This window comes from Ipomoea nil, unplaced genomic scaffold (genome assembly GCF_001879475.1).
Source record: "Ipomoea nil cultivar Tokyo-kokei standard unplaced genomic scaffold, Asagao_1.1 scaffold2792, whole genome shotgun sequence".
Lineage (NCBI taxonomy): Eukaryota > Viridiplantae > Streptophyta > Magnoliopsida > Solanales > Convolvulaceae > Ipomoea > Ipomoea nil.
In genome coordinates, this window is record NW_017619220.1 from 1,784,607 (window position 1) to 1,796,056 (window position 11,450).

Sequence of the window (11,450 nt, forward strand, 5' to 3'; positions counted from 1 at the left end):
TGAATAGGATCAGTTAGAGTTAGATATACTCTCTGTAATCCTGTTGTTACGATCATTAACGAAATTCCTTTTCTAATCTGGTATCAGACTAGGATTTTTCGATCTCTCAAAACCTCCACCACAAATCTCCCCCTCCCTTCCCGCACTCCAAACAGCCATGTCGTCCGCCTCCGATCGCACAGCCTCCGACGGTGGAGCTCCGGCAACCGACGGTTCCCTCGCCGGGGCTCATCATTATGTTACGATGAAGCTTACGCTAAAGAACTATCTATTTTGGCGTATGCAGATTGTTTCTTTCCTCTGAGGCCAGGAGCTTCTGGGCTTCGTCGACGGCACCCTTCCCTGCCCACCGGAGCTGATCGCTGGCACACCGGCATCCGACGACGCTGCGTCCAGTCGTGTTGTTCCGTCCGAGACTCCTAATCCGGCCTTCAAGGCCTGGGTGAAACAAGACCAGACCATCATCTCTCTCTTGGTCTCGTCTATGGCGGATGAGACATTGCACCTTGCGCTTAGGCGGAATACAGCGGCTGAGATATGGTCCTCCATCACCGGCGCGCTGGGATCTTCAAGCCAGGCGAGATGCCTCAATTTACTGTCGCAGTTTCAGATGCTCCGGCAGGGGAACGCGACCACAGCAGATTACCTCGGGCGTGCCGGCGTTCTCGTGGAGGCGTTGCTTCATGCCGGCAGACCATTGACGTTGATGGAACAGAATCTGTACATCATCCGTGGGCTTCGTCCGGAGCTCAAACCTCTCGCCACCGCGCTTACGGCCACCAGGAATCCGGTCTCCCTATCCCACTTGTCTGATTATTTACAGGCACATGAATTCATATTGGTAGATGACTACCCTTCTCTGGACAGTGGCGTGGCTCACACTGCTTTGTACGCCGGTCAGGGGCGTGGTTCGAGCAGTTCGGGCGGTGGACGGAATCAGAACAGGGGCAGTGGACGGAGCTCCAGCGACAATGGTGGCCGGAACTCAAATCGTGGTGGCGGTCGTGGAGGCCGTGGGAATCAGCGGTGTCAAATTTGCCGCTCCCACAGTCATACGGCCGTATATTGTTTTAAAAGATATTCCACACAACCACCCGCTCAAGCTCACGTGGCCGTGTCCGGAGAGGCACCATCGACCTCCGTAACGCATGCTTCGGATGGATGGTATCCCGACACCGGGGCCACCGCGCACGCAACTCCCGATGCGTCAATGATGGGTAACTCCGAGGAATATGGTGGGCCGGATGTGCTTCGGGTCGGCAATGGGGCAGGTTTGGCTATCTCAAGAGTCGGTCACACGTCTATCCCGTCCAAATCTAAAATTCTCCACTTAAATGATGTGTTACATGTCCCGCGTTTGTCTGTTCCTTTGTTGTCAGTTCATAAATTTACTAATGACAAAAAAGTGTTTTTTGAATTTCATAACGATTCTTTTTTTGTGAAGGATTCCACAACCAAGGCGGTTCTACTTAAAGGTTTCACTTCTGGCGGGTTGTACAAGGTTCCAAGGTTACGGTCACAATATGCGTTCGTCTGTTCCCGTGCCACTCCCACCGTCTGGCATAACCGGCTTGGTCACCCGCACAGTCAAGTTTTAAATAAAGTCTTGCAAAGTTGTCCCGTCACAATAAATAAAACCATCACTCCCGAGCAATGTGCATCGTGTCACCTAGGAAAATCGTCCCGTTTTAAACTAGATAGTGTTCCTTATTCAAGTGACAATATACTTGATTTAATTTTTACCGATATTTGGGGTCCTTCCCCTGAACTATCTAGTAGTGGTAATCGTTATTTTTGTTTATTTGTAGACGATTACTCCAGATTCTGCTGGTTTTACCCATTAAGGGTGAAATCAGACATATATAAAGTTTTTGAGTCTTTTCGTGTCCTGGTAGAGCGGCAGTTTTCGTGCTCTATCAAGTCTATTCAGTCCGATCTAGGGGGTGAATACCGCAAACTCCATACAATTTTCCCAACTCTAGGTATAAACCATCGCCAATCATGTGCTTATACACATGAACAAAATGGCAAAGTCGAACGCCGTAACAGGCATGTAGTTGAAACAGGTCTTACCCTCCTTGCTGAAGGCAAAGTCCCGCAACAATATTGGGACTACGCCTTTGAAACAGCAACATGCTTAATCAACTGCTTACCATCATCAACAATTAATTTTGAAAGTCCATACACTCGCTTATTCAAAACACCACCACCCTATAATTTCCTACGTGTCTTTGGGTGTCGTTACTACCCACATCTCCGTCCATATAATCGACACAAAATCGAGTACCGCTCTATTCCTTGCGTCTTCCTAGGTTACCCACCCTCCTTTAGGGGATACAGATGTTTTGACTTGGCAACTGGGAAAACCTATATCTGCCGCCATGTGCGTTTTGACGAGACTAACTTTCCTTTTGCAACAGGAAACTACACACAGGTGTCTACACCTCCAGAGATAGCTTGGGCAGTAGCACCCTTGTGTCTACCAACATCAAGTAGTGACACTTCTCCGTCTAATACTATGCAGTCTGAAAGTGAACCATTACCACTAGCAAGGGCTCCTCCTCAGTTGGCAATCACATAGACCGCTCCGGTACGGTCTCGCAAATGGCGTGCACAACCGCAAGGTCGTGATCATGTTATGCGCCTTCGTCACATGACCAAAGGCACATCGGAACCATTCCAAGCCTTAACAGCGGTCACTGATCCCACTTTTTACTCACAAGCTGTAGGGCATCCACATTGGCGAGAGGCCATGGACCAAGAGTTCAACGCCTTATTACATAATCAAACATGGCGTCTGGTCCCTCCAGAGCCACACATGAACATAATAGGGTGCAAGTGGGTATTCCGGACAAAGCGCACTGCAGATGGGTCAGTCGAACTGTACAAGGCTCGGTTGGTAGACAAAGGGTTCAATCAGGTGGCCGGTGAAGACTTCTTCGATACGTTCAGTCCAGTTGTTAAACCAACCACGGTGCGTCTCTTGTTTTCTCTAGCCGTAACCAATAAGTGGACTCTACGGCAACTGGATGTTCACAACGCTTTTTTAAACGGTCACTTAGCCGAAAAAGTTTACATGAAGCAACCACCGGGGTATGAGGACCCATCTACACCTGGGCATGTTTGTCATTTACAGCGGTCATTGTATGGTCTTAAATAGGCCCCTCGTGCTTGGTTTAAGCGGCTTCACGATTTTCTACTGTCGGCAGGGTTCAAGTCGTCAAAGACAGATGTATCTTTATTCTACTATGCTTCAGGTGTTGCGCGTGTCTATCTACTCGCGTATGTTGACGATATAATTATGATGGGAAACGACAGCACACTGGTTGATACTATCCTACAGCGGCTAGCCTTTACCTTCAAGATTCGGGATCTAGGCTCACCGGGTTTCTTCTTGGGTATTGAGACTGTTTCTTCTACTAGCGGTATGTTTCTATCACAGCGACGCTATATGATTGATCTGTTAGGGCGTTCAGGTATGGTTGACTGCAAGCCTCTTACTACGCCAGCAGCCGTCACAAAGACCTCTATGCTTTCCATTCAGCTCTATGACAATCCTACTCAGTACCGGCGTGTAGTTGGGGCGCTACAGTACTTAACCATTACGCGGCCGGATTTGAGTTTTGTTATGAACCGTCTGTGTCAGTTTATGCACGCACCCACTAAGGAGCATTGGGGTATGGTGAAGCGAGTCCTACGGTATGTTAAGGGCACTCTGAGTTATGGGCTTCGGATCTCTCCGTCTGCATCGTCCGACATTCACGCTTATTCCGACTCTGATTGGGTTGGTTGTCCTATGGACAGGAAAAGCAAAAGCGGGTTTGCTGTCTACCTTGGTGATAATTTAATCTCCTGGCTCTCGAAGAAACAGCGCACTGTAGCTAGGTCCTCCACTGAGGCTGAGTACAAGGCCTTAGCTGTTGTCTCCGCTGAGGTCACTTGGGTCGTTTCGTTACTGCGCGAGCAAGGGTTACATTCCGGGAAGCCTGCAACGCTCTGGCGTGACAATCTAGGGGCTACGTATCTATGTGCCAATCCGGTGTTTCATACGCGTACAAAACATGCGGAGATAGATTATCATTTCGTCCGTGACAAGGTAGCTTCGGGTGACTTCCTCGTCAATTATGTTTCTACGACAGATATCTTGATAAAACCGATGCCTGCTTCGCGGTTTGCTGCCATGCGTGACAAGCTCAACGTTGTTGCCCTCCAACCTTGTGCTTGAGGGGGTGTGTTAGTATAAGTTATTATTATTGTTATTATTTCCTGTATATATTTTATATTATGTGGCTTAGATAGCTTGACTTAGTTTAGCTATTGAATAGGATCAGTTAGAGTTAGATATACTCTCTGTAATCCTGTTGTTACGGTCATTAACGAAATTCCTTTTCTAATCTTTGGAAGTTGGGGATATGGTTTACCTCAAGGTGCAACCATACAGACAAGTCACCTTGGATGTGAGAGGAAACTTAAAACTATCATCCAAGTATTATGGACCTTATAAAATCCTAAAAAAAAATTGGAGCTGTGGCATACAAACCACAACTTCCCTTAGGATCTCAGCTGCATCCTGTATTCCATGTGTCTCAACTCAAGAAGAAAATTGGGGATGGGAAAGTGGCTCAGTTTGACCCTCCTTTGTTGGGTTATGAGGGGCAAATCCTTGCAGAACCTGTAGCTGCCTTGGGTAAACGATTGGTGAAGAAGGGGAACCAAGCTATAGTTGAAATACTAGTCCAGTGGGCCAATTTACCTAGGGAAGAAGCGACTTGGGAGAGTTTTCATCACATCGAGAACTAGTTTCCCTCATTTGATCCTTGGGGATAAGGATCAGCTGATGGGGAGGGAAATGCAACGACCCTAGATAGAGATTCTATTGAATTGGCAAGAGGGAGGATGGGTGGCAAATAGAAAGGAAGATAGCCATTGAAAAGAATCAGAAGTCAGAGGACCGAAACGACGTCGCAGGAATAAAGCGGTTGAGCCGTTTAAATAAAAGAGGCCAGACGACAACGTTTTGGAGTAGCCGTTAGAAGCACTTGGCCTGGCCATCATACGACGCCGTTTCATCTTCCTTCCAGCACATTCTTCTGTTACGATCCGAGAATCTAGGGATGAATGGCTGTGTATTGTTTTGCTATTTTGCTGCTTACATTGGTAGAATGTAGAGGAATTACGTTTATGATGAATAACAAGATCATTTCCCTTTCCTCTTTCTCTTTTCTTCTTCCCTAACCCTAATTTCTTCCCCAATTTCTACCCCTCAAACTGTGGTGCGCTGCAAAAATTCCCCCTTTTCATATTAATTTGCCTAATATTTAAGAATATATTGTTATTCTTGAATTCTTGATTATTGAATTTATGAATTTATACAAATTCTTAATTCTTAATATACAAGTTCACTAATTCTGTAAAATGAGTGGCAATATCTATTACTGCATCAATTATCTTACTGTCTTTTTTGTTCATGTGCTATACTGCTTTTAGGCCCTTTTAGGCCTATGGATATATTGGCTTACTATCTTTTGTCTTTTGTTCATGTGTGGTAGTTGTACTATCTTTTTTTTTCTGGTTTTTGTATACTCTTTTAAAGTGTCAAAAGCAATGCAACAAAACTCAAGTTTGGTGTACATCTAATTTTAACTCTCCGTATCACATGCAGAGTTCCCATTAACTTTGAGACTCTACCTCTTTTGAGACTTGAGAAGTCCATAGTCTATACTTGCTGAGATCAGCTTACAAGGTAAGTATCCTCTGACCTCTATTCATTCTCCATTAGTATTAATGAATAACTGAATTGAGTTATTCTCTCCCTATGTGTGTGTGAAAATGTGATTATAGTGTTATAAGTCTTAAAAATTGTGGTTGTCCTAGCATAGAATGGAATCGCTTGTTCCTTATAGAATTAGGGAAGTAGTTGGTTTTTTTTTTTTTGGCTAAAAACTAAGGCTTTACTATGTGCATTGGTTGATTAAAATGTGTTTAGCATATGAGACAATGATGTTGAACTGCAACAAATTTGTTTTCATAAATGGTGTCATGTCAACTACCGCTGAAACTCCATATGCTGCAACCTTACTTGAAGCTCACCCAGGTGTGAACGGTGTTATGATTTGTGTTCTTTTTGTCTCAATTACTTATTTTTATTGAGAGTATTACCATTCATGGTAAATTTTTTCGGTCATCGTAAAATATTATTCACTGTCAACTATTATTAGAGGAAGGAAAGAAAATGTGACAAGGGTATATTTGTACTTTCATTTTCTTGCATTAGTTGTTACAACTGCCACCACACTATTTAATAAGTGGCAATTTCCCCTTCCTTGATTGTAACGTCCATCTTCATCTTCTCCGCCCAAATGAATAAACTCTCATGAACTTTCTTCAAGCTTAGTCTGTATCGCGAAATGGTATCAGAGCGACGGTCGAGCTCATACGCCGCCGCCGTTACCGGCGAAGCCAGCCAAGGAGGACATGCAACTACACCAGCAGTTGGATCACCAACACGCACGTCCTCAACAGCAACTCCACAGAGGAGTCTTCATCTGCATAGGAGCTACGCAGTGGAAGATATGGCGAATCCATATTTCCTCAGTGCAAGCGAAAATCCTTCTGCGATTCTGGTTAGTCCACCTCTAGCAGGGAGCTCCAACTACGCTTTCGGGTCAATCTCGATGAAAATTGCTTTGAAAGTCAAAAAAAAATGGTGCCTCGTTGACGGAAGCCTTCCGGCACCAAACAGAGACAACAGCCGCTATGGAGCTTGGAGGTGCTGCAATTTGATGGTGTGCTCGTGGATTTTTAGATCAGTTCATGCCTCCATCGCTCAGTCCATCATGCATATAGACAGTGCAGTAAACGTCTGGGAGGATCTGAGAAAGCGTTTCGCACAGTGTGATGCTCAGAAAATCTCCGCCTTACAGAGCGAATCTACGAGGAGAAGCAAGGTAATCTCTCTGTTAGTGATTACTATACAAAATGTAGAACTATGTGGGAACAAATGAATGCTTTAAGACCTTTTCCTAGTTGTAAATGTGATCTGAAAGGTTCCTGTGACCTCATTGATATAATTAGAAAGGAAAGGGAGATCGATCAAGTCATACGGTTTCTCCAAGGGTTAAATGACGATTATAATGGTCTGAAATCCAGTGTCCTTGATATGGATCCACTGCCGGAAGTATATAAGGTGTATGTGATGGCCGAAAAGGTTGAGAGGCAAATTAGTGCACCAATTCTGAGTAGCAATAATATGGAGATCAGTCAGGCAAACAGTGTCCAAAATGCTCATAGTTCTACAGAGGAGATGGTGGCTGCTATGAACTCCTATAATGCTAAGAAATATGGAAGCAATGCAGGCAATAAACCTAAGTCAGTTTTCTGCGGAATGACGGGGCACACCGTTGACAAGTGCTACAAAAAGCACGGTTATCCCCCCGGTTGGATTCCGAGATACAAATCTAAAATGAAACAGCAGAGTGTTGCACCAGTGGTGAGCAACTCAACAGACCTGGGAATTTCCAATGATCAATTTCAGAAACTGATGATGGCTTTGCAAAATCAGATGGGGCAGCAGCCTACTAGTTCCAGTGCCACAGCTGCAATATCTTTGATTCCAAAATTCACTAAGAATGCTGAGGAAGGCAAGTATTCTGTTTCTCAAATTAATTTCCTTTCAATTTGTGCATCAACTTGGATTTTAGATTCCGGGGCCACGAACCACATAGCTTGTTCTATTGAACTGTTTGATGAGTATTATAATGTTGAAGGGGATGAAGTTAGCCTGCCGAATGGGAGTCTAGTTACAGTTAGAAACAGAGGCACTGTAAGGCTTGGACATGATTTATTGCTTAAAGATGTTATGCATATTCCAACATTTCACTTTAATATCGTCTCAGTAAGCAAGTTGCTCCAAGACAAGTCTTATAGCCTAACATTCTCCTCTTAACAATGTATAATTTAGAAGCCACATGGGATGACGATTGGTTTAGCTGAACAAGAGAGAGGGCTCTATCTGTTGAAGCCACCAAAGGAATCTGCTGTTCACAAAAGTTTAGCCATGCAATGTAATAAAACTGAGATTTGGCATAGGCGTTTAGGACACTTTCCTGTAAATAAGTTGCATTTGCTTAAAGAAACTCAAAATTTACCCATAGTGAATAAAGCTTGTGATGTGTGTCACTTTGCCAAACAAAAACGTTCTCCTTTTCCAATAAGTATTTCTTCTTCAAATACTTGCTTCGAGTTGATACATCCGGATATTTGGGGTCCCTTCCCGTTTTATTCAATAAAGGGAGAACGCTATTTATTAACATTGGTAGATGATTACTCCCGGTTTACGTGGCTACATTTAATGAAAAGAAAGTCAGAAGTTGGGAACCTCATAAAACAGTTTCATAGCTATGCTTATACACAATTTGGAATTCTAATTAAGACAATTAGAAGTGACAATGGGCCCGAGTTCAACTTTACAGATTTCTATGGTGAGAAGGGAATAATTCATCAGACTTCGTGTGTCAACACTCCGCAGCAAAACGCTGTGGTAGAAAGGAAGCATCAACATATCCTCAACGTGGCCAGAACCTTACGCTTCTAAGCCCAGCTGCCTCTAGAGTTTTGGGGCCAATGTGTCATGCACGCCGTATACATCATCAACTACATCCCATCTCCAGTGATTGAAGGGGTTAGTCCTTACCGCAAACTGTATGGTAAAGATCCTACTTTCACTATGCTAAGAGTTTTTGGTTGCTTGTGTTTTACTTCAACTTTACCTCACTCAAGGAACAAGATGGATCCTAGAGGAAGAAAATGCGTATTCATTGGCATACCAGCTAATACGAAGGGATACATATTATATGAATTGCTTGATAACACTGTTTTTGTCTCGCGAGATGTGATTTTCTATGAGCAGGAATTTCCTTTCTCTGGGCAGCCAGTCAAGACATTCCCTCAATCTTTCAATCCTTCTCTGCCAATTATCCCCACATCAACTATGTTGAATTATGAGCAGCCACAATCTTCACGGGCTAATCATGAGTCCACTCCAGCGGACCCCTCTGTTGATCAGTCATCGAATGAGCTTCATCCTACAATAGTTGAATCCTTGCCAATGGATAGTGACACTCACAATACAACCATCCACGAGGAGGAAGCCATTGTTAATTCCCCAATTCCCTTAAGAAGGTCACACGGAGAAAGACACATGCCTAGAAAATTACTAGAATATTTTTGTGACAGGGTTCAGAAATAAGGTTCTTCGCCTCATACTATATCAAAATATGTATCGAATGATCGCCTAGACCCCTTGCATATGGCTCTCACATTATCTGTCATGTCTATAACGAAGCCTCGCACATATAATCAAGCCATCAAAGAGGAATGCTGGAGGAATGCAATGAAGACAGAAATTACTGCTCTGCAAAATAATAAGACATGGCAGCTAACAGACTTACCAGTGAGAAAGATCCCCATAGGTTGTAAGTGGGTCTACAAACTCAAGCTCAAAGTGGATGGTTCTATCGAATGATATAAGGTCAGGCTGGTGGCTAAGGGTTACACGCAACAACTAGGCATGGAGTACATCGAAACTTTTTCTCCGGTAGCTAGGATGACAACTATTCGAACTTTCTTAGCTGTGGCTGCATCCAAGGCATGGCATGTTCACAAATTAGACATCGACAACGCCTTTCTCCATGGGGATTTAGACGAAGAGGTTTATATGGTTCTCCCCCCGGGCTTCCAAGGAGAGAAGCCGAACCAAGTTTGTAAACTGCTGAGATCGTTGTATGACTTAAAGCAGGCGAGCCGGCAGTGGAATGCCAAACTCACAGCCACCCTTTTGCGTGATGGTTTCAAGCAAGCAGCTGTTGATCCGTCTCTGTTTACTAAGGGTATAGGCCGTGACTATATTGCTCTTTTGATATACATTGATGACATCCTAGTGGCAAGCAGTGAATTAACTAATATTCAACAAATCAAAGAGTCACTGGATGAGGCTTTCAAAATTAAAGACTTGGGTGTTCTAGGATATTTTTTGGGTATTGAGGCCAAAGTCACCACTGCTGGTTTGAATTTGTGTCAAAGGAAGTATGCCCTTGACATCTTGAATGATGCCGGATTCATCAATTGCAAACCAATGAGCACGCCAATGGTCCCGGGTTCTCACTTATCACAACACGATGGCACACCGCTAAATGATCCCGGCAGTTATCGTCATTTGATTGGGAGATTGTTGTATCTTACGGCCACAAAGCCGGATATCACATATGCTGTTCATCGGCTCAGTCAATTCGTTAGCTCTCCAACCGACATCCACATGGCTGCTGCACATCGCATACTTCGTTATATCAAAGGGTCGCCTGGACAAGGCATTCTATATCCAACTGCCACCACCCTTCTGCTCAAGTCTTTCTCCGATTCAGACTGGCCTTCATGCCATGACACCCGCAGATCAGTCACAAGATATTGCATATTTCTTGGCCAATCCCTTGTATCTTGGAAATCATAGAAACAAGCTACAGTTTCAAAATCTTCGTCTGAGGCAGAATACCGGGCACTTGCTACCACTGTTTGCGAGCTACAATGGCTCACTTCATTACTTCAGGCTTTGCAGGTTGCTGCTAGTGAGCCTACTATTGTCTACTACGACAACAAGTCCGCTGTTGCGATTGCTGAAAATAATGTCTTCCACGAAAGAACTAAGCATATTGAAATCGATTGCCACGTAGTTCGTGAAAGAATTGCTCAAGGCCTTGTCAAGCTGCTCCCTGTTTCTACTCTCAACCAAGTCGCAGATGGTTTTACCAAGGCTCTTCCAATCTCACTGTTTGGATCTTTTGTCTCTAAGCTGGGTGTTCAAAATTTACACACTCCACCTTACGGTGGGTATTAGAGGAAGGAAAGAAAATGTGACAAGGGTATATTTGTACTTTCATTTTCTTGCATTAGTTGTTACAACTGCCACCACACTATTTAATAAGTGGCAGATTCCCCTTCCTTGATTGTAACGTCCATCTTCATCTTCTCCGCCCAAATGAATAAACTCTCATGAACTTTCTTCAAGCTTAGTCTGTATCGCGAAAACTATAATGACCCGTAGGTATTTGGTGTTGTTTTTATTTGTAAAAAATGTATTTGACTTTTATAAACACTTTAGATATATCAAATTTGGAATGGTTATTTGGTTTTTGGTTTTAGGTGCATACACAACCACTCGAACTCATAACAATGGATCACAGATCTTGTTCTGGAACAGGCACTTGCGCAGACTCTCCAATTCTGTGAGGATTCTGCTCCACTCCAACCCAAAGTTTATTTTTGAAGTCTCAGAATCTATGGTTCCAGATTCTTCAATGTTAACATCATCAACCTTCTGTGATTCACAAATTCAGTCATTGGTTAATGATTCAATGAGAAAGGTTATGCCTGTTGTGCTAAAAGAGGAGAAAAATGAT

The 11,450-nt window shown here is 43.7% G+C and overlaps 3 protein-coding genes across 3 annotated transcripts; all 3 read left to right on the plus strand.

Annotated features, from left to right (window-relative positions):
* The first annotated feature begins 2,752 nt into the window (after window positions 1-2,752).
* On the plus strand, window positions 2,753-4,225 carry LOC109157783 (uncharacterized mitochondrial protein AtMg00810-like). Its single transcript, XM_019305623.1, has 2 exons — window positions 2,753-2,974; window positions 3,161-4,225. The coding sequence occupies exons 1-2, from the start codon at window positions 2,753-2,755 to the stop codon at window positions 4,223-4,225; spliced, it is 1,287 nt and encodes a 428-aa protein (XP_019161168.1).
* Window positions 4,226-6,407: 2,182 nt separating this feature from the next.
* LOC109157785 lies at window positions 6,408-7,004 on the plus strand. Its single transcript, XM_019305624.1, has one exon. It carries the CDS (start codon window positions 6,408-6,410, stop codon window positions 7,002-7,004), a length of 597 nt encoding a protein of 198 aa, XP_019161169.1.
* Window positions 7,005-9,568: 2,564 nt separating this feature from the next.
* On the plus strand, window positions 9,569-10,888 carry LOC109157786 (uncharacterized mitochondrial protein AtMg00810-like). The gene is made up of 2 exons (XM_019305625.1): window positions 9,569-10,486; window positions 10,601-10,888. Exons 1-2 carry the CDS (start codon window positions 9,569-9,571, stop codon window positions 10,886-10,888), a joined length of 1,206 nt encoding a protein of 401 aa, XP_019161170.1.
* The last annotated feature ends 562 nt before the right edge of the window (window positions 10,889-11,450 follow it).